This window comes from Amblyraja radiata, chromosome 12 (genome assembly GCF_010909765.2).
Source record: "Amblyraja radiata isolate CabotCenter1 chromosome 12, sAmbRad1.1.pri, whole genome shotgun sequence".
Classification (NCBI taxonomy): Eukaryota; Metazoa; Chordata; class Chondrichthyes; order Rajiformes; family Rajidae; genus Amblyraja; species Amblyraja radiata.
In genome coordinates, this window is record NC_045967.1 from 60,765,763 (window position 1) to 60,788,609 (window position 22,847).

The 22,847-nt window shown below is 51.3% G+C and overlaps 1 protein-coding gene across 1 annotated transcript in view; it reads left to right on the plus strand.

Moving 5' to 3' along the window:
• Positions 1–22,847, plus strand: part of LOC116979337 (tyrosine-protein kinase BTK-like) — a 32,834-nt gene that overhangs the window by 3,207 nt on the left and 6,780 nt on the right. The window contains exons 2-5 of the mRNA XM_033030942.1: positions 20,722–20,855; positions 21,455–21,559; positions 21,904–21,985; positions 22,687–22,815. Coding sequence (XP_032886833.1) covers positions 20,730–20,855; positions 21,455–21,559; positions 21,904–21,985; positions 22,687–22,815 — 442 coding nt within the window. The 5' untranslated portion in view covers positions 20,722–20,729. The remainder of the gene's footprint in view (positions 1–20,721; positions 20,856–21,454; positions 21,560–21,903; positions 21,986–22,686; positions 22,816–22,847) is intronic.

Sequence of the window (22,847 nt, forward strand, 5' to 3'; positions counted from 1 at the left end):
GCTGTGAGGCAGCAGCTCTACCCGCTGCACCACCGTGCGGTTGCTGAGGTTAGTGTTGTGCAGTGGTCAAGATAGTTGCTGGGAAGTATGAGTTTAGTTTATTGTCACGTGTACCGAGGTAGTGGCCCACTGCAGCGCGTAGTGCTGCTGTCCCACAGCGGGTAGTGCTGCTGTCCCACAGTGCAGCGGGTAGTGCTGTTGCCCCACTGTGCAGCGGGTAGTGCTGCTGCCCCACAGTGCAGCGGGTAGTGCTGTTGCCCCACTGTGCAGCGGGTAGTGCTGCTGTCCCACAGTGCAGCGGGTAGTGCTGCTGCCCCACAGTGCAGCGGGTAGTGCTGCTGCCCCACTGTGCAGCGGGTAGTGCTGCTGTCCCACAGCGGGTAGTGCTGCTGTCCCACAGCGGGTAGTGCTGTTGCCCCACAGTGCAGCGGGTAGTACTGTTGCCCCACTGTGCAGCGGGTAGTGTTGTTGCCCCCACAGTGCAGCGGGTAGTGCTGTTGCCCCCACAGCGGGTAGTGCTGCTGCCCCACAGTGCAGCGGGTAGTGCTGTTGCCCCCACAGTGCAGCGGGTAGTGCTGTTGCCCCCACAGCGGGTAGTGCTGCTGTCCCACAGCGGGTAGTGCTGTTGCCCCCACAGCGGGTAGTGCTGCTGTCCCACAGCGGGTAGTGCTGTTGCCCCACTGCAGCGGGTAGTGTTGTTGCCCCACTGTGCAGCGGGTAGTGCTGCTGTCCCACAGCGGGTAGTGCTGCTGTCCCACAGCGGGTAGTGCTGCTGTCCCACTGTGCAGCGGGTAGTGCTGCTGTCCCTCAGTTTGAGGAGTTTATTGTCAAGTGTACCGAGGTACAGTGGAAACCACCAGTTGTATTTGATCGGGTTGGTCATGGTTTGGAGGTGACGGGGGGGGGGGGGATGGATTGAACGCTGCAGAGCATCTAGTCGGGCGGGGCTGTCATGCCAAATCAGCTCAGCATCTGTGATGATCAGACAGCATTAACACGGGCAGTTTGGAACAGGAAATGGCCCCCTAAAAATACAGAACAAAGCAGGAAGAAACTGAATATGTTGCTGTGCTGGAGATTTTAACAAACTATCTACAATATTCAAATCATGCTTCATGCAAATACTGTGCTCGCCCCTTCTTCACAGCCGTTCCTCTATTGCACTGGCTGATGTACAAACGTTCGCCATTATAACAGTGGGACTGTAAGTGTGGACATTACAAAAAGCAGTGGTCTAAGGAGTTCATTACCACCCTCCCTCCCTCCCACCCACCCGCTTCACATTCCTCTCCTCCAGCTTCACATTCCTCTCCTCCAGCTTCAAATTCCCCTCCTCCAGTTTCACGTTCCTCTCCTCCAGCTTCACATTCCTCTCCTCCAGCTTCACATTCCCCTCCTCCAGTTTCACATTCCTCTCCTCCAGCTTCACATTCCTCTCCTCCAGCTTCACATTCCCCTCCTCCAGCTTCACATTCCCCTCCTCCAGCTTCACATTCCCCTCCTCCAGCTTCACATTCCCCTCCTCCAGCTTCACATTCCTCTCCTCCAGCTTCACATTCCCCTCCTCCTCTCCGTATCTTACATCCTTTTGTCTCCTTTCCACCTCCAGCCTTTGTCACTTACTCCACCCATCTGCCACTCGCCCCCCTCACCTGTATCCACCTATCACTCGCCAGGCTGTGTCCGACCCCCACAGCTCTTCCAGCTTCCCCCCCCCCCCCCCCATCACCTGGAACAAGGGTCCCGACCTGAAGCATGGTCTGCCCATTCCCTCCACAGATGCTGCCTGGCCCACAGGGCCTTACCCACAGGGCCTGACCCACAGGGCCTGACCAACAGGCCTGATCCACAGGCCACACTCCACAGGGCTTGACCCACAGGCCTGACCCACAGGGCCTGAGCCACAGGCCACACTCCACAGGGCCTGACCCACAGGCCTGACCCACAGGGTCTGACCCACAGGCCACACTCCACAGGCCTGACCCACAGGCCTGACCCACAAGGCCTGACCCACAGGGCCTGACCCACAGGGTACATTCCACAGGCCTGACCCACAGGCCTGACCCACAGGCCTGACCCACAGGGCCTGACCCACAGGCCACACTCCACAGGCCTGACCCACAGGTCTGACCCACAGGCCTGACCCACAGGGCCTGTGCAGCCAGGCTTCACTGCAGCGGTGCATCTAATGTGGGTACCAGAGCCCCATGTGGGTGGTACCTGGGCCTAGTTCCCAAGCTGCCCGTGCAGTTGGTGCAGAGGCCTCTGGGGAGACTCATCCAGGACTCTGGTGTGTGTGTCCGTGTAAGTTGCAGTGGAGAAGCGCTGGTGTGAAAGGGTTAACCGTGTTGCAGGGAATGTGTAGTTTCAGGATTTCCTGCGGTGAATGTTATCGTGAAACCAGAAGAGATGTGTTGTCCTGCAGCAGTGACTCGACATTTAGCTCCAGCGACCTTGCTCTTGAAATCTAAACCACCCCACAGAGGAAGCTGGTGTAGATAGTCAAGAGTCAAGAGTCAAGTCAGAGTTTTATTGTCATGTGTCCCAGATAGGACAATGGAATTCTTACTTACTGCAGCACAACAGAATATGTAAACATAATACATAACGGAAGAAGAAAAAAAGTTCAGTGTGTATGCACACATACTCAATAAATAACAAATATAGTACAATAATAACAATAGCCTGGTGCAGTTCAGAGCTTATTCATTGTTGTGTTTAATAACCAGATGGCTGTGGGGAAGCGGCTGTTCCTGAACCTGGACGTTACAGTTCTCAGGCTTCTGTACCTTCTTCCCGATGGCAATGGTGAAATGAGTGTGTGGCCAGGATGGTGTGGGTCTTTGATGATGCTGCCAGCCTTTTTGAGGCAGCGACTGCGATAGATCCCCTCGATGGTGGGGAGGTCAGAGCCGGTGATGGACTGGGCAGTGGTCACAACTGGGCAGTGGTCACAACTGAGCAGTTTTTTCCGCTCCTGGACGCTCAAGTTACCGAACCAGGCCATGATGCAACCGGTCAGCATGCTCTCTACCCTGCACCTGTAGAAGTTCAAGAGAATCCTCTTTGACATACCGACTCTCCGTAATCTTCTCAGGAAGTAGAGGCGCTGATGTGCCTTCTTTATGATTGCATCGGTGTGCTGGGACCAGGAAAGATCATCAGAAATGTGCATGCCCAGAAATCACCCTTTCCACCATCGTCCTGTTGATATAAACGGGATTGTGGGTCCTCATCCTTCCCCTACCAAAGTCCACAATCAGTTCCTTGGTTTTGCTGGTGTTGAGAGCCAGGTTGTTGCGCTGGCACCGTTTGGTCAGTCGGTCGATCCCACTTCTATACTCTGACTCATCTCCTTCAGAGATTCATCCCACAACAGTGGTGTCGTCTGCAAACTTGATGATGGAGTTCACATCTGGGACAGCGGGTAGAGCTGCTGCCTCACGGCACGGGTCCCATCCTCACCTCAGCTGCTGTCTGTGTGGAGTTTGTACGTTCTCCCGGTGACCACATGGGTTGCATGAATGTAGAACAGTACAGCACAGGAACAGGCCCTTCAGCCCACAGCATCTGTGTGGCCAAAGACAGACACAGAGTGCTGGAGTAACTCAGTGGGTCAGGCAGCATCTGTGGAGAACATGGATTGGTGACGTTTCACAGAGTGCTGGAGTAACTCAGCGGGTCAGGCAGCATCTGTGGAGAACATGGATAGGTGACGTTTCACAGAGTGCTGGAGTAACTCAGTGGGTCAGGCAGCATCTGTGGAGAACATGGATAGGTGACGTTTCACAGAGTGCTGGAGTAACTCAGCGGGTCAGGCAGCATCTGTGGAGAACATGGATAGGTGACGTTTCACAGAGTGCTGGAGTAACTCAGCGGGTCAGGCAGCATCTGTGGACAACATGGATAGGTGACGTTTAAGTTCGGGACCTTCTTCAAAGAAGGTCTGAAAGCCTGAGGCATGATCCCAACCTGAAAGTCACCTATTCCTTGTTCTCCACAGTTGCTGCCTGACCCACTGAGTCACTACATCACTTTGTGCCTATCCCAACACACTGAGGACTCTCTCGAACTTCTACAGGTGCACAGTAGAGAGCATGCTGACCGGTTGCATCGTGGCCTGGTTCGGTAACTTGAACGTCCAGGAGCGGAAAAAACTGCAGAAAGTTGTGACCACTGCCCAGTCCATCATCGGCTCTGACCTCCCCACCATCGAAGGGATCTATCACAGTCGCTGCCTCAAAAAGGCTGCCAACATCATCAAAGACCCACACCTACTGGCCACACACTCATCTCTCCGCTGCCATCAGGTAGAAGGTACAGGAGCCTGAAATCTGCAACATCCAGGTTCAGTAACAGCCGCTTCCCCACAGCCATCAGTCTATTAAACTCGCCACCAAACAAACTCTGAACTATAACAGCCTATTGCACTTTATCTGTTTATTTATGTGTATATATATATGGTCTTTGCTATATAGACACACTGATCTGTTCTATATTTATGCCTACTATATTCTGTTGTGCTGCAGCAAGCAAGAATGTCATTGTCCTATCTTGGACACATGACAATAAACTCTCTTGACTTGACTAGACTTTGGTATAAACCAGCACTTGCAGTTCTTTGTTTCTCCATGATGCCAAGTCACCTCTGCCTGTACGTGATCCACATCCCTCCATTCCCTGCATATCCACGTGCCGATACAAAAGCCTCTTAAACACCACTATCGTATCTGCCTCCACCACCAGGCAGCGCGTTCCAGGCACCCTCTGTGTAAAAAACCTTGGCCCGCACATCTCCTGAACACTTTCTCCCTGTCACCTGAAAGCTATGCCTTCTAGTATCTTGGGATCAAGGTTCTGACTGTTTACCCTATCTATGCCTCTAATATTTTACACATTTCTATCAGGTCTTCCCACAACTAAAGTACCATCAATGATCAGTTTTTGTAGAGAAAGCCAGATGATAACAGTGCAAGCCACAGTACATAGTGTAACGTCCATGGTGGATGGTGCTGGGGGCGGGCTGCGGCTGGTGAACAGTATTCACAATGTGAGCATGGCCAGGGTGGTGCGGGTCTGACCTGGTCACCATAATGGTACAAAGTTGGCCGTAGAGCAACCAGCGACACAGTCCGTGGAAGATCACAGTTGCTGAGGTCAGTGTCGTGCAGTGTTCAACAGCCTGATGGTTGTTGGGAAGTAGCTGGAGGTCACGGTTTTCAGGCTCCTGTACCTTCTTCCCCATGGTAGCAGCGAGATGAGAGCGTGGGCCATGGTGGTGTGGGTCTCTGATGATGCTGGCTGCCTTTTTGAGGCAGCGCCTCCTCTAGATCCCTTCGATGGTGGGGAGGTCAGTACTGTGACGGACTGGGCAGTGTGTGGGGGGGTCAGTGTGGGGGGGGGGGCAGTGTATGGGGGGGTCAGTACCTGTGATGGACCGGGCAGTGTGTGGGGGGGTCAGTGTGTGTGGGGGTCAGTATCTGTGACGGACCGGGCAGTGTGTGGGGGGGTCAGCGTGTGTGGGGGGGTCAGTGTGTGTGGGGGGGTCAGTATCTGTGATGGACCGGGCAGTGTGTGGGGGGGGTCAGTGTGTGTGGGGGGGTCAGTATCTGTGACGGACCGGGCAGTGTGTGGGGGGGGTCAGTGTGTGTGGGGGGGTCAGTATCTGTGATGGACCGGGCAGTGTGTGGGGGGTCAGTATCTGTGACGGACCGGGCAGTGTGTGGGGGGTCAGTATCTGTGACGGACCGGGCAGTGTGTGGGGGGTCAGTATCTGTGACGGACCAGGCAGTGTGTGGGGGGTCAGTATCTGTGACGGACCAGGCAGTGTGTGGGGGGGGTCAGTGTGTGTGGGGGGGTCAGTATCTAACGGACCGGGCAGTGTCCACCTCTCTGGTCTCCTTTGTTCCTACACACACAGTTCTTGTCTATGGTATAACTGTACACACATGTATGGAATGATTTGCCAGGATAACACGCAAAACATTGTTTTTCACCAGCTAAGTTATTTATATTTGGATAGGAAAGGTTGAGAGGGATATGGGTCAAATGCAGGGAGGTGGGACGTGTAGATGGGGCATGTTGGCCGGGCCTTGTCTCTGGAGCTAGTGCGCTACAATGCTGTGAACTATATTCTGTACTCTGTATCTTCCCCTTTGCTCTGTACATTGCACGAGTCATAGAGTGACACAGTGTCTAAACAGGCCCTTCGGCCCAACTTGCCCACACTGATCAACATGCCCCATCTACACAAGTCCCACACACCCGCGTTTGGTCCATATCCCTCCAAACCTGTCCTATCCATGTACCTGTCTGAATGATTCTTAAACATTGTGATACTCCCAGCTTCAACTACCTCCTCTGGCAGCTTATTTCATACACCCAACGCCCTCTGGGTGAAAACGTCACCCCTCAGTTCCTATTAAATCTTTCCTCCTCTCCTTAAACCTGTCTTCACCCTCTGTATTCCTGTCATGAGTTTGTACACCTCTATAATACCACCTCTCAGCCTCCTGCACTGCAAGGAATAAAGCCTTAGCCTGCTCAACCTCTCCCTGTAGCTTTTCTGCACACTTTCCATTTTTTTACTGATTAGATACGTAGATACATAGATAAATATACAATAGGTGCAGGTGTAGGCCATTCAGCCCTTCGCGCCTACATCGCCATTCAATGTGACCATGGCTGATCATCCCCAATCAGTATCCCGTTCCTGCCTTCTCCCCATATCCCTTGATTCCGTTAGCCCGAGGAGCTCCATCGAACTCTCTTTTGAAAGCATCCAGTGAATTGGCCTCCACTGCCCTCTGTGGCAGAGAATTCCACAGATTCTCAACTCTCTTGGTGAAAAAGTTTTTCCTCATCTCTGTTCTAAATGACCTACCCCTTAATCTTAAACTGTGGCCCCTGGTTCTGGACTCCCCCAACATGGGGAACATGTTTCCTGCATCTATGTATGGTATATTTGATCTATTTGGATAATATGCAAAACAAAGCTGTTCACTGTACATCAGTACATGTAACAATGATAAATGCACTCTAAACACAGGCAAGTCATAGCTGATAGGAGTCAATTAGGCCATTCGGTCTATCGTATCTGATCTATCTCTCCCTCATAACCCCATTCTCCTGCCTTCTCCCCATGACCCCTGACACCCGTACTGATGAAGAATTGGGCTGAAGGGCCTGTCTCCGTGCTGGGGCCTGCCTCTGTGCTTGGGCCTGTCATCGTGCTGGGGCCTGTCTCCGTGCTGGGGCCTGTCTCCGTGCCGGGGCCTGTCTCCGTGCTGGGGCCTGTCTCTGTGTTTAAAGCAGGGTGTTTCAGCCTGACTATTAGCTGGGATGACATGGCCAACCGGTGGCAGTGAATGTGCTGCATGCCCCACTGTGGTGGCACGGTGAATGGTCGGGAAAGGGTGCTTCTGATCCCTGCACCCATTTGATTAGCCAGAAAAAGCAGCCTACCAGAGGACTGGGAGAAATTCAGAGACCAGCAGAGGTGGACAAAGGGCTTAATTAGGAAAGGGAAATAGATTATGAAAGAAAATTGGCAGGGAATATAAAAACTGACTGCAAAAGCTTTTATAGATATGTGAAGAGAAAAAGATTAGTTAAAATCCATTTGATTAGCCAGAAAAAGCAGCCTACCAGAGGACTGGGAGAAATTCAGAGACCAGCAGAGGAGGACAAAGGGCTTAATTAGGAAAGGGAACTAGATTATGAAAGAAAATTGGCAGGGAACGTGTGGGTCCCTTGCCGTCAGAAACAGGTGAATTTATCATGGGGAACAAGGACATGGCAGACCAATTGATTAACTACTTTGGTTCTGTCTTCACTAAGGAAGACATAAATAATCTGCCGGAAATAGCAGGGGACCGGGGGTCAAATGAGATGGAGGAACTGAGTGAAATCCAGGTTAGCCGGGAAGTGGTATTGGTTAAATTGAATTGTTTAAAGGCCGATAAATCCCCAGGGCCAGATAGGCTGCATCCCAGAGTACTTAAGGAAGTAGCCCCAGAAATAGTGGATGCATTAGTGATAATTTTTCAAAACTCTTTAGATTCTGGAGTAGTTCCTGAGGATTGGAGGGTAGCTAATGTAACCCCACTTTTTAAAAAGGGAGGGAGAGAGAAAACGGGGAATTATAGACCAGTTAGTTTAACATCGGTAGTGGGACAAATGCTAGAGTCAGTTATTAAAGATGGGATAGCAGCACATTTGGAAAGTGGGGAAATCATTGGACAAAGTCAGCATGGATTTATGAAAGGTAAATCATGTCTGACGAATCTTATAGAATTTTTCGAGGATGTAACTAGTAGAGTGGATAAGGGAGAACCAGTGGATGTGTTATATCTGGACTTTCAGAAGGCTTTCGACAAGGTCCCACATAAGAGATTAGTATACAAACTTAAAGCACACAGTATTGGGGGTTCAGTATTGATGTGGATATAGAACTGGCTGGCAGACAGGAAGCAAAGAGTAGGAGTAAACGGGTCCTTTTCAGGATGGCGGGCAGTGACTAGTGGGGTATCGCAAGGCTCAGTGCTGGGACCCCAGCTATTTACAATATATATTAATGATTTGGACGAGGAAATTGAATGCAACATCTCCAAATTTGCAGATGACACGAAGCTGGGGGGCAGTGTTAGCTGTGAGGAGGATGTTAGGAGGCTGCAAGGTGACTTGGATAGCTTGGGTGAGTGGGCAAATGCATGGCAGATGCAGTATAATGGGGATAAATGTGAGGTTATCCACTTTGGTGGCAAGAACAGGAAAGTAGACTATTATCTGAATGGTGGCCAATTAGGAAAAGGGGAGATGCAATGAGACCTGGGTGTCATGGTACACTAGTCATTGAAAGTAGGCATGCAGGTGCAGCAGGCAGTGAAGAAAGAGAATGGCATGTTAGCATTCATAGCAAAAGGATTTGCGTATAGGAGCAGGGAAGTTCTACTGCAGTTGTACAGGGTCTTGGTGAGACCACACATGGAGTATTGCGTATAGTTTTGGTCTCATAATCTGAGGAAAGACATTCTTGCCATAGAAGGAGTACAGAGAAGGTTCACCAGACTGATTCCTGGGATGTCAGGACTTTCATATGAAGAAAGACTGGATAGACTCGGCTTGTACTCGCTAGAATTTAGAAGATTGAGGGGGGATCTTATAGAAACTTACAAAATTCTTAAGGGGTTGGACAGGCTAGATGCAGGAAGATTGTTCCCGATGTTGGGTAAGTCCAGAACAAGGGGTCACAGTTTAAGAATAAGGAGGAAGTCTTTTAGGACTGAGATGAGAAAAAAAAAATTCACACAGAGAGTGGTGAATCAGTGGAATTTTCTGCCACAGAAGGTAGTTGAGGCCAGTTCATTGGCTATATTTAAGAGAGAGTTAGATGTGGCCCTTGTGGCTAAAGGGATCAGGGGGTATGGAGAGAAGGCAGGTACAGGATACTGAGTTGGATGATCAGCCATGATCATATTGAATGGCGGTGCAGGCTCGAAGGGTCGAATGGCCTACTCCTGCACCTATTTTCTATGTTTCTATGTTTTTATGAAAGAGGAAGTGAGTGTGGTGTGTGAGTGGCAGCTTCCCTGCTCCGTGATGTCTCACTTCCCCAGCGATGAGAGCCCAGAGTACCGAACGACGCCAGGATCACCAGGCCCCGCCACCCACTGGTGCCGACACTGGGCGCTGCAACCCTGGGGAGAGCCGGAACTGGCCACACCCATGTCCCTGGGACCAGACACAACCATATCCTGGGACCAGACACAACCGTATCCTGGGACCAGACACAAACATGTCCCTGGGACCAGACACAACCATGTCCCTGGGACCAGACACAACCATGTCCCTGGGACCAGACACACCTGTATCCTGGGACCAGACACAACCGTGTCCTGGGACCAGACACAACCGTATCCTGGGACCAGACACAACCATGTCCCTGGGACCAGACACAACCATGTCCCTGGGACCAGACACACCTGTATCCTGGGACCAGACACAACCGTGTCCTGGGACCAGACACAACCGTATCCTGGGACCAGACACAACCATGTCCCTGGGACCAGACACAACCATGTCCCTGGGACCAGACACACCTGTATCCTGGGACCAGACACAACCGTGTCCTGAGACCAGACACAACCGTATCCTGGGACCAGACACAACCATGTCCCTGGGACCAGACACACCTGTATCCTGGGACCAGACACAACCGTATCCTGGGACCAGACACAACCGTATCCTGGGACCAGACACAACCGTATCCTGGGACCAGACACAACCGTATCCTGGGACCAGACACAACCATGTCCCTGGGACCAGACACAACCATGTCCCTGGGACCAGACACAACCGTATCCTGGGACCAGACACAACCATGTCCCTGGGACCAGACACAACCGTATCCTGGGACCAGACACAACCATGTCCCTGGGACCAGACACAACCATGTCCCTGGGACCAGACACAACCATGTCCCTGGGACCAGACACAACCGTATCCTGGGACCAGACACAACCATGTCCCTGGGACCAGACACACCTGTATCCTGGGACCAGACACAACCGTATCCTGGGACCAGACACAACCGTGTCCTGGGACCAGACACAACCATGTCCCTGGGACCAGACACAACCATGTCCTGGGACCAGACACAACCATGTCCCTGGGACCAGACACAACCATGTCCTGGGACCAGACACAACCATGTCCCTGGGACCAGACACAACCATGTCCTGGGACCAGACACAACCATGTCCCTGGGACCAGACACAACCGTATCCTGGGACCAGACACAACCGTATCCTGGGACCAGACACAACCGTATCCTGGGACCAGACACAACCGTATCCTGGGACCAGACACAACCGTATCCTGGGACCAGACACAACCGTATCCTGGGACCAGACACAACCGTGTCCTGGGACCAGACACAACCATGTCCCTGGGACCAGACACAACCATGTCCCTGGGACCAGACACAACCATGTCCTGGGACCAGACACAACCATGTCCCTGGGACCAGACACAACCATGTCCTGGGACCAGACACAACCATGTCCTGGGACCAGACACAACCGTATCCTGGGACCAGACACAACCGTATCCTGGGACCAGACACACCTGTATCCTGGGACCAGACACAACCATGTCCCTGGGACCAGACACAACCGTATCCTGGGACCAGACACACCTGTATCCTGGGACCAGACACAACCGTATCCTGGGACCAGACACACCTGTATCCTGGGACCAGACACAACCATGTCCTGGGACCAGACACAACCATGTCCCTGGGACCAGACACAACCGTATCCTGGGACCAGACACAACCGTGTCCTGGGACCAGACACAACCGTATCCTGGGACCAGACACAACCGTATCCTGGGACCAGACACACCTGTATCCTGGGACCAGACACAACCGTATCCTGGCAGTGACAGAGGCTGAGGGTGACCTGACCGAGGTGTACTGAATCATCAGGGGCAGGGGCTGGGGAAATAGTCTGATGAAATAGTCCCACATAGGAGATTAGTGGGCAAAATTAGGCACATGGTATTGGGGGTAGAGTGCTGACATGGATAGAAAATTGGTTGGCAGACAGGAAACAAAGAGTAGGGATTAACGGGTCCCTTTCAGAATGGCAGGCAGTGACTAGTGGGGTACCGCCAGGGCCGGCCTTAGGGGGTGCGGGGCCCAATTGGGAACAATTTTGGTGAACCCCAGATTCCCAGCCAAGGTGTGTCAGCCCAGTTATTTAGTATATATTATGAAATTGTACACTAGGTGCTATGGATTATACACTGTGTGAATCTCTCCCGCTCCCTCCCGTTTGACTGTCAGTAGCTCCGCTGGCTTCCAACCTTTACCGTAGCTGCTAATAGCTGCTAATTACCATTAAACTGCATTATGTGATTGGACACAATGCCCTTGGAGACAGCGATTGATTGGCCGTCAAATAGGTAAACAATAATCGTTGGTCGGTGCGAACTCAGTAGACTCTCTGGTTGTATCTCCAAACTAAACAGTATAACATGCAGGTACATTCATTTAAAATTAAATTCTGTGATTATTTCACATGATTTCTCACTGTGTAAAGCAAACATCCTATAGCAGAGATCCTATAGCAGAGATCATATAGCAGAGCTATAGCAGAGATCCTATAGCAGAGATCCTATAGCAGAGATCATATAGCAGAGCTATAGCAGAGATCCTATAGCAGAGCTATAGCAGAGATCCTATAGCAGAGATCCTATAGCAGAGATCCTATAGCAGAGATCCTATAACAGAGCTATAGCAGAGCTATAGGATCTTTGGTGTGAAGCTCAATATCTGACCAATTTCTGTTTAACACGTTTGGTCTGCCGTGAGCATTTTTCTCTCCCAAAACAGTTCATATCTAGCTAACAGATCAACGAACCAGACAGCAGTTGGACGCAGTCATAGAAACAAGGTGCAGGAGTAGACCATTCGGCCCTTTGAGCTTGCACAGCCATTCAATATGATCATGGCTGATCATCCAACTCAGTATCCTGTACCTGCTTTCTCTCCATACCCCCTGATTCCTTTATCCACATCTAACTCCCTTAAATATAGCCAACGAACTGGCCTCAACTACATTCTGTGGCAGAGAATTCCACAGATTCACCACTCTCTGTGTAAAAAATGTTTTTCTCATCTCAGTCCTAAAAGATTTCCCCTTTATCCTTAAACTGTGACTCCTTGTTCTGGACTTCCCCAACATCGGGAACAATCTTCCTGCATCTAGCCTGTCCAACCCCTTAAGAATTTTGTGCGTTTCTATAAGATCCCCCCTCAATCTTCTAAATTTTAGCGAGTACAAGCCGAGTCTATCCAGTCTTTCTTCATATGAAAGTCCTGACATCCCAGGAATCAGTCTGGTGAACATTCTCTGTACTCCCTCTATGGCAAGAATGTCCTTCCTCAGATTAGGAACCCAAAACTGTACGCAATACTCCAGGTGTGGTCTCACCAAGACCCTGTACAACTGCAGTAGAACCTCCCTGCTCCTATACTCAAATCCTTTTGCTATGAATGCTAACATACCATTCACTTTCTTCACGGCCTGCTGCACCTGCGTGCCTACTTTCAATGACTGGTGTACCATGACACCCAGGTCTCGTTGCATCTCCCCTTTTCCTAATCGGTCACCATTCAGATAATAGTCTACTTTCCTGTTTTTGCCACCAAAATGGATAACCTCACATTTATCCACATTATACTGCATCAGCCAAACATTTGCCCACTCACCCAGCCTATCCAAGTCACCTTGCAGTCTCCTAGCATCCTCCTCACAGCTAACCCTGCCCCCCAGCTTAGTGTCATCCGCAAACTTGGAGATATTACCTTCAATTCCCTCATCCAGATCATTAATATATATTGTAAATAGCTGGGGTCCCAGCACTGAGCCTTGCGGTACCCCACTAGTCACTGCCTGCCATTGTGAAAAGGACCCGTTTACTCCTACTCTTTGCTTCCTGTTTGCCAGCCAGTTCTCTATCCACATCAATACTGAACCCCCAATGCCGTGTGCTTTAAGTTTGTATACTAATCTCTTATGTGGGACCTTGTCGAAAGCCTTCTGGAAGTCCAGATACACCACATCCACTGGTTCTCCCCTATCCACGCTACTAGTTACATCCTCGAAGAATTCTATAAGATTCGTCAGACATGATTTACCTTTTGTAAATCCATGCTGACTTTGTCCAATGATTTCACCACTTTCCAAATGTGCTGCTATCCCATCTTTAATAACTGACTCTAGCAGTTTCCCCACTACCGATGTTAGACTAACTGGTCTGTAATTCCCCGTTTTCTCTCTCCCTCCCTTCTTAAAAAGTGGGGTTACGTTTGCTACCCGCCAATCCTCAGGAACTACTCCAGAATCAAAAGAGTTTTGAAAGATTATTACTAATGCATCCACTATTTCTGGAGCTACTTCCTTAAGTACTCTGGGATGCGGCCTATCTGGCCCTGGGGATTTATCGGCCTTTAATCCATTCTATTTACCCAACACCACTTCCCGGCTAACCTGGATTTCACTCAATTCCTCCAACTCCTTTGACCCACGGTCCCCTGCTATTTCCGGCAGATTATTTATGTCTTCCTTAGTGAAGACGGAACCAAAGTTCAATTGGTCCGCCATATCCTTGTTCCCCATGATCAACTCACCTGTTTCTGACTGCAAGGGACCTACATTTGTTTTAACTAATCTCTTTCTTTTCACATATCTATAAAAACTTTTGCAGTCAGTTTTTATGTTCCCTGCCAGTTTTCTTTCATAATCTATTTTTCCTTTCCTAATTAAGCCCTTTGTCCTCCTCTGCTGGACTCTGAATTTCTCCCAGTCCTCCGGTATGCTGCTTTTTCTGGCTAATTTGTACGCATCATCCTTCGCTTTGATACTATCCCTGATTTCCCTTGTTATCCACGGATGCACTACCTTATTTATTCTTTTGCCAAACTGGGATGAACAATTTTTGTAGTTCATCCATGCAGTCTTTAAATGTCTTCCATTGCATATCCACCGTCAACCCTTTTCTAATTGATTGCCAGTCAATCTTGGCCAATTCACGTCTCATACCCTCAAAGTTACCTTTCTTTAAGTTCAGAACCATTGTTTCTGAATTAACAATGTCACTCTCCATCCTAATGAAGAACTCAACCATATTATGGTCACTCTTGCCCAAGGAGGCACGTACAACAAGACTGCTAACTAACCCTTCCTCATTACTCAGTACCCAGTCTAAAATAGCCTGCTCTCTCGTTGGTTCCTCTACATGTTGATTTAGATAACTATCCCGCATACATTCCAAGAAATCCTCTTCCTCAGCACCCCTGGCAATTTGATTCACCCAATCTATATATAGATTGAAGTCACCCATTATAACTGTTTTGCCTTTGTCGCACGCATTTCTAATTTCCTGTTTGATACCATCTCCAACTTCACTACTACTGTTAGGTGGCCTGTACACAACACCCACCAGCGTTTTCTGCCCCTTAGTGTTTCGCAGCTCTACCCATACCGATTCCACATCCTCCAAACTAATGTCCTTCCTTTCCATTGCGTTAATCTCCTCTCTAATCAGCAACGCTACCCCACCTCCTTTTCCTTTCTCTCTATCCTTCCTGAATATTGAATATCCCTGGATGTTCAGCTCCCAGCCTTGGTCACCCTGGAGCCATGTCTCCGTGATCCCAACTATATCATAGTCATTAATAGCTATCTACACATTCAACTCAACTCAACTTGTAACATAGTTGTATAGTAGTTTATTATGGATACATGTTTGTATTGTATTATGATGGTGGGTTCTGGCTTGTTTTATTGTAGTGTAAATATTTTTGTTAATAATTGAATACATTTTTTGATTATTAAAAAAAAAAAAAAAATGTGTCATCGATCTACATTCCTCAGTAAATGTAATTGTGTTTTAAACAAGTATTATTGATGCCGCGTGAATTTTATTCAAAGGAACACGGCGTGATTAATACTTGTTCAAAACACAATAACATTTACTGAGGAATGTGGATGGATGCAGATTGATAACTTTGTATAACAACGTGTTAACTACTTCATGTTAAGAAGTGCTAACAGTACGAGTTAACACATCGTTTGTGTCTTGTGGCCGTGCAGCGGTTGTTATACATGTTCGTTTAAAAAAAATCCGGATGTACGAAATACGGAACATTAGTGCGGGGCCCCCATTAGGTGCGGGGCCCAATTGGGAGCAATCGGTCAAATCGGCTTAAGGCCGGCCCTGGGTACCGCAAGGCTCGGTGCTGGGACCGCAGCTATTTACAATATACATCAATGATTTAGATGAAGGGATTCAAAGTAACATTAACAAATTTGCAGATGACACAAAGCTGGGTGGCAGTATGAACTGTGAGGAGGATGCTATGAGAATGCAGAGTGACTTAAACAGGTTGGGGGGAGTGGGCAGATGAAATTTAATGTGGATAAATGTGAGGTTATCCACTTTGGTATCAAAAACAGGAAGGCAGATTACTATCTAAATGGCGTCAAGTTGGGAAAAGGGGAAGTACAACGTGATCTGGGGGTCCTTGTTCATCTGTCTATGAGTTTAGAAGGATGAGAGGGTATCTCATTGAAACATATAAGATTGTTAAGGGTTTGGACACGTTAGAGGCAGGAACCATGTTCCCGATGTTGGGGGAGTCCAGAACCAGGGGCCACAGTTTAAGAATAAGGAGTAAGCCATTTAGAACGGAGACGAGGAAACACTTTTTCTCACAGAGAGTGGTGAGTCTGGAATTCTCTGCCTCAGAGGGCGGTGGAGGCCGGTTCTCTGGATGCTTTCAGGAGAGCTAGAGAGGGCTCTTAAAAATAGCAGAGTCAGGGGATATGGGGAGAAGGCAGGAACGGGGTACTGATTGGGGATGATCAGCCATGATCACATTGAATTGCGGTGCTGGCTCGAAGGGCCGAATGGCCTACTCCTGCACCTATTGTCTATTGTCTATTGAAAGTAAGCATACAGGTATAGCAGGCAGTGAAGAAAGCGAATGGCATGTTGGCCTTTATAACAAGGGGAGTCGAGTATTGGAGCAAAGAGGTCCCTCTGCAATTGTACAGGGCCCTAGTGAGACCACACCTGGAGTATTGTGTACAGTTTTGGTCCCCTAATTTGAGGAAGGACATTCTTGCTATTGAGGGAGTGCAGTGTAGGTTTACCAGGTTATTTCCCGGGATGGTGGGACTGTCATATGTTGAGAGAATGGAGCAGCTGGGCTTGTACACACTAGTGTTTAGAAGGATGAGAGGGTATCTTATTGAAACATATAAGATTGTTAAAGGTTTGGACACGCTAGAGGCAGGAAACATGTTCCCGATGTTGGGGGAGTACAGAACCAGGGGCCACAGTTTAAGAATAAGGGGTAAGCCATTTAGAACGGAGACGAGGAAACACTTTTTCTCACAGAGAGTTGTGAATCTGTGGAATTCTCTGCCTCAGAGGGCGGTGGAGGCCGGTTCTCTGGATGCTTTCAAGAGAGAGTTAGATAGGGCTCTTAAAAATAAGAGTCAGGGGATATGGGGAGAAAGCAGGAACGGGGTACTGATTGGGGATGATCAGCCATGATCACATTGAATGGCGGTGCTGGCTCGAAGGGCCAAATTGCCTACTCCTGCACCTGTTGTCTAATGTCTTTTATTGAAAGGAGGAACAGCATCTCATATTTCACCAGGGCAGCTCACAATGAATCTTGGTTTCTCTAATTTCAATTAACCCTTGCATCACTCCTCAGCCCTCTGTCCCTCCTCTACTGCGTTGCTCCAGCACTTTGTGTCTATCATTCACATAGTTCACATCTGTTTTCCCACCGTAGGGGTATCAAAATCAAGTGGGCATGTTTAAGATGAGAGAGAGAGAGAGTGAGGGGGAGAGGGAGTGCGTTTGCGTGCGTGATGGTCTGGGCTGCATCCATAATGAGCGAGTTTGGTATTCCGAAAAAAGCAAGGAATCATGGGATTTGTCAGAAGTCACTCTGGGCGCGATAAACACTCTGGGCAGCCGTGCCGCCGGATGCACACAGCCCTGCGCCTCATCCGCAGCCAGGATCAAACCCAGGTCCCCAGCGCTGCAAGTGCTGCCGAACCCCCACTGGACCGTCCCCGTCCCCGTCCCCGTCCCCTCCCCTCCCGTGTGCTCCACCTCCGTCCGGAGGGCAGTCGGAGACGTCGGGAATCAGACGGGAGCGGAACCCCAGGCCCACAGCCAGCGCGGCAACCTTCCCTCCATTGACGAACTGTACACTGCAAGGGCCAGGAAGCGAGCGAGCAAGATCATCTCTGACCCCTCTCACCCTGGCCTCAAACTCTTTGAATCACTTCCCTCTGGAAGGCAACTCCGGACTGTCAAAGCTGCCACAGCCAGACATAAAAACAGTTTTTATCCATGAGTAGTAGCTCTACTCAACAGCCAAAAATCTGTAGCCTCCTTTTGCTCTGGTATTTTATTTAATTTACATGTTTAATCCATAATGTTTTATTATTAATGTTTAATGTCTCATTCTTAGGGGGAGAGGGAGAGAGGGAGGGAGGGCCACACTGGTGAATCTGGAATCAAGGCAGCTGCTGCAAAGCTGAGATAAAGACCAGGCTCGGCAGGAAACACTCTGCGGGTCAGGCAGCATCCGTGAGCAGAAAACATGAATGTTTCAGTTACAGTTATACATCTGTACAGTACAGACAGGCCCTTCGCTCCAACTCATCCATACTGGGCTAGCCCCATTTGCCTGCATTTGGCCCAAATCCTTCTAAACCCTTGCCAGCCACATATCTGTCCAATGTGTGAGGTGTAACTGTATCCACCTCCATAGATAGCTGCTTCTGCAGCATTCTCTAGATATGGACTAACGTCTCTCTCTCTCCCTCTCCCTCTTATCTCCCCTCTCTATCTCCCTCTCTCAATCCTCCCTTCCCCTCTCTATCTCCCTCTCCCTCTCTCTCTCTCTATATATATATCTCTATCTCTCTCTCAATCCTCCCTTCCCCCTCTCTATCTCCCTCTTCCTCTCTCTGTGTCTCCCTCTTCCTCTATGTCTCTGTCTCCTTCTCTCTGTCTCTCTCTTCCTCTTTCCCCCTCTCTCTCTTCCTCCCCCTCTCCAGCTCCCTCTTCCTCTCTCTATCTCCCTCACTCCCTCTCTCACACACACAGTGTCTGTTCCCCCCCTCTCGCTCTCACTTGGCAACCAGCTGCAGATGAGTCTCAGATGAGTGATTTTAATGTTTCGTTGCTCTGTTTCGATGTAAATGATGTAAATCAGCGGTATGTAAAGTCTGCACAAACAAACAAGGGGGATTTGAATATTTTCTGTTGTGTATTTGTACTGGGAATATGTAGCAGCGAGATAGCAAATGACTGCTGTAATTGGCTAGAGAGAGGCCTGAGTCTAGAGGCAGAGACACAGACACAGAGACAGACACAGACACAGACACACAGACACAGAGACACAGACACAGAGACATAGAGTCACAGACACACAGAGACAGACACAGACACACAGTCACAGAGACAGAGACACAGACACAGAGACACAGACACAGAGACCGGTGTCAGCTCAATGGGGCCTGGGGTTAATCCTGACCCTCCCTCCTGTTCACCCCCAGGATAACTCTGGCCCTCACTCCCCCCCCCCCCCCCACCCGGCATTGAGGAAGAGCGCACTGGTCCCAGGGCGTGTGTCAGCTCTGGGGCGATGGTGAGTGGGGGTCGCTTCCCGGGAGCACAGGGACAGGCACATTGTATCACTGCGGGGGTCTGTACAGCCGCAGGTGGGCTACAGGCACAATACAGGCAGAGTACAGGTGGGTACAGGTGGGGTACGGGAAGAATACTGCAGTTGTATAGGGCTCTGGTGAGACCACATCTGGAGTATTGTGTACAGTTTTGGTCTCCTAATTTGAGGAAGGACATCCTTGTGATTGAGGCAGTGCAGCGTAGGTTCACGAGATTGATCCCTGGGATGGCGGGATTGTCATATGAGGAAAGATTGAAAAGACTAGTCTTGTATTCACTGAAGTTTAGAAGGATGAGGGGGATCTTATAGAAACATATAAAATTATAAAAGGACTGGAAAAGCTAGATGCAGGAAAAATGTTCCCAATTTAGGGAAAGTCCAGAACCAGGGGCCACAGTCTTAGAATAAAGGGGAAGTTATTTAAGACTAAGGTGAGAAAAAAACTTGTTCACCCAGAGAGTTGTGAATTTATGGAATTCCCTGCCACAGAGGGCAGTGGGGGCCAAATCACTGGATGGATTTAAGCATTAGATAGAGCTCTAGGGGCTAGTGGAGTCAAGGGATATGCGGAGAAGGCAGGCACGGGTTATTGATAGGGGACGATCAGCCATGATCACAATGAATGGCGGTGCTGGCTTGAAGGGCCGAATGGCCTCCTGCACCTATTTTCTATGTTTCTATGTTTCTAATACAGGTAGCGTCTTCTTCTTCTTGCATCTTGCGTGCACAGCCTAAAGTTGGACAACTTGTTCTATTTGATCTTATTTGATTGTGCACGCCAGGTTGATTGCATTCGTTGAAACAGGGCGGACCACGTGAAGGTTGCAATCTTCCACTCCACAGGTGGGGTACAGGTGGGGTACAGGTGGGGTACAGGCAGGGTACAGGTGGGGTACAGGTGGGGTACGGGCAGGGTGTAGGCGGGGTACAGGCAGGGTACAGGTGGGGTACAGGCAGGGTACAGGTGGGGTACAGGTGGGGTACGGGCAGGGTGTAGGTGGGGTACAGGCAGGGTACAGGCGGGGTACAGGCAGACTAGAGGCGGGGTACAGGCAGACTACAGTTGGGGTACAGGCAGACTACAGGCGGGGTATGGGCAGGGTACAGGCAGACTACAGGCGGGGTACAGGCAGACTAGAGGTGGGGTACGGGCAGGGTACAGACAGACTACAGGCGGGGTACAGGCAGACTAGAGGTGGGGTACGGGCAGGGTACAGGCAGACTACAGTTGGGGTACAGGCAGTGTACAGGTGGGGTACAGGCAGACTACAGGTGGGGTACAGGCAGACTACAGGTGTGGTACGGGCAGGGTACAGGTGGGATACGGGCAGGGTACAGGCAGGATACAGGTGGGGTACAGGCAGATTACAGGCGGGGTACGAGCAGGGTACAGGCAGACTACAGGCAGTAACCTCCCCTCTCTCCCCCAGCTGCCCCGATGGAGGAAGTGTTTATCAAGCGGTCGCAGCAGAAGAAGAAAACGTCACCGCTCAACTACAAGGAGCGGCTCTTCATCCTGTCCCTCACCCGCGTGGCCTACTATGAGTACGACACCGAGCGGATGGTCAGTGTACCCCCCCCCCCGTACACACCCCCAACCTCACACCCTCACCCCGTCAACCCAACCCCCAAACCCACCCCCGACCCCATCATCCCCACCATAACCCCCACCCCATCATCCCCACCATAACCCCCACCCCCCACAACCCCACCTCCCTGTCACCCCCACTACCCCGTCCCACACCAGGGTGGCCGACTATGAGTACGACAGTGAGAGGACGGTGAGTCTGGACCCCCCCCCCCCTCTCTCCCCCTGCCCCCAGTCTGGGACCCCCGCCACTGGTACAGGGAGGGGGAAGGCGAGAGAGGGGGTGTTTGTGAGGGTGGGGAGTGGGTGTGAGGGTGGGGAGTGTGAGGGTGGGGAGTGGGTGTGAGGGTGAGGGGGAGGGAGGGGAGTACGTGTGAGGGTGGAGAGTGTGTGTGAGGTGAGGGGGGAGGTGTGTAACGCTGGTCCCCATGTAGAAGCGTGGGTGTGAGGGTGGGGAGTGTGTGTGAGGGTGAGGGGGAGGGAGGGGAGTACGTATGAGGGTGGGGAGTGTGAGGGTGGGGCGTGTGTGTGAGGTGAGGGGGGAAGTGTGTAACGCTGGTCTGTTCCCCATGTAGAAGCGTGGGGGCAAGAAGGGCTCCATTGATCTAGAACGTATCAAGTGTGTGGAGGAGGTGAAGCCTGAGGACAGCGGCCCCATCGACAGGCAATTCCCCTTCCAGGTCAGTGACCCCGTGTGTGTGTGTGTGTGTGTGTGTGTGCGTGTGCGTGTGTGCGTGTGTGTGTGTGTGTGTGTGTGTGCGTGTGCGTGTGTGCGTGTGTGTGTGCGTGTGTGCTGGGCTCCAGTGTGGGGGGGCATGGGGTGGGGGAGTGAGGGTGACCAGTGGGGCCACAGGGTGGGTGGTAGGGGGCAGTGGTGATCATCCCTTTCTCACCCCCTCTCCCCCAACTCCCCCACCCCCATACCCCCCACACTTCCTCTCCCCCACCCCAACAACCCCCTCCCGCGCCCCCTCCCCACCTGCCCCCTCCCCCCCTGCCCCCTCCCCCTCCCCCTCCCCCACAGATTGTCCATGACGAGGGGCCTCTCTACGTGTTCGCAAAGACTGAGGACGTTCGCCGGCAGTGGATCACCGAGCTCGGCAACAGTACGTCACCCCCCCCCCCCCCCCCCCCCAGGGTGGAGAGGGGAGTGGGGGTGGGGATGGAGGTGGGGTTAGGGCTGGGGGTGGGGGTGGGGGTGGGGGTGGGGGTGGGGGTGGGGATGGCAATGGGGGTGGGTTTGGGGTTGGAGGTGGGGGTGGGGGTGGGGATGGCAATGGGGTGGGTGTGGGGGGGTTGGGGTTGGGGGTGGGGATTGGCAATGGGGGGGGGGGGTGGGGTTGGGGGATGGCAATGGGGGTGGGTTTGGGGTTGGAGAGTGGGGGTGGGGTTGGGGATGGCAATGGGGGTGGGTGTGGGGGTGGGTTGGGGGTGGGGGTGGGGATCGATGTGCGGTGGGGTGGGGGTGGGGTTGGGGATGGCAATGGGGGTGGGTTTTTGGGTTGGGGTTGGGGGTGGGGGTGGGATCGATGTGCGGATGGGGTTGGGGTGGATGGCAATTGGGGTGGTTTGGGGTTGGTGTTGGGGTGGGGTGGGGTTTGGGTGGGGTGGGGGTGGGGTGGATGGGGTGGGTTGGGGTTGTGGTGTTGTGGTGTGGGTTGTTTCGTGTCGTGGTGGGGTGGGGGTTGGTTGGATGCATGTGGGGTGGGTGTTGGTGGTGGGGGTGGGGGTGGGGATCGATGTGCGGTGGGGTGGGGGTACAGGGGTGGGTGTACAGGTTGGCCCCACACTGAACCCTGTGTTGCAGGGATCCGCTTCAATGCGGAGTTGTTGCAGAAATACCACCCGTGTTTCTGGATGGAGGGAGAGTGGACTTGCTGCCAACAGTCGGCCAAGGCCGCTCCCGGATGCTGCCTCGTCCACATCGCCAACTCATGTGAGTATCCCCTCCCCCCCACTCACCCCTCC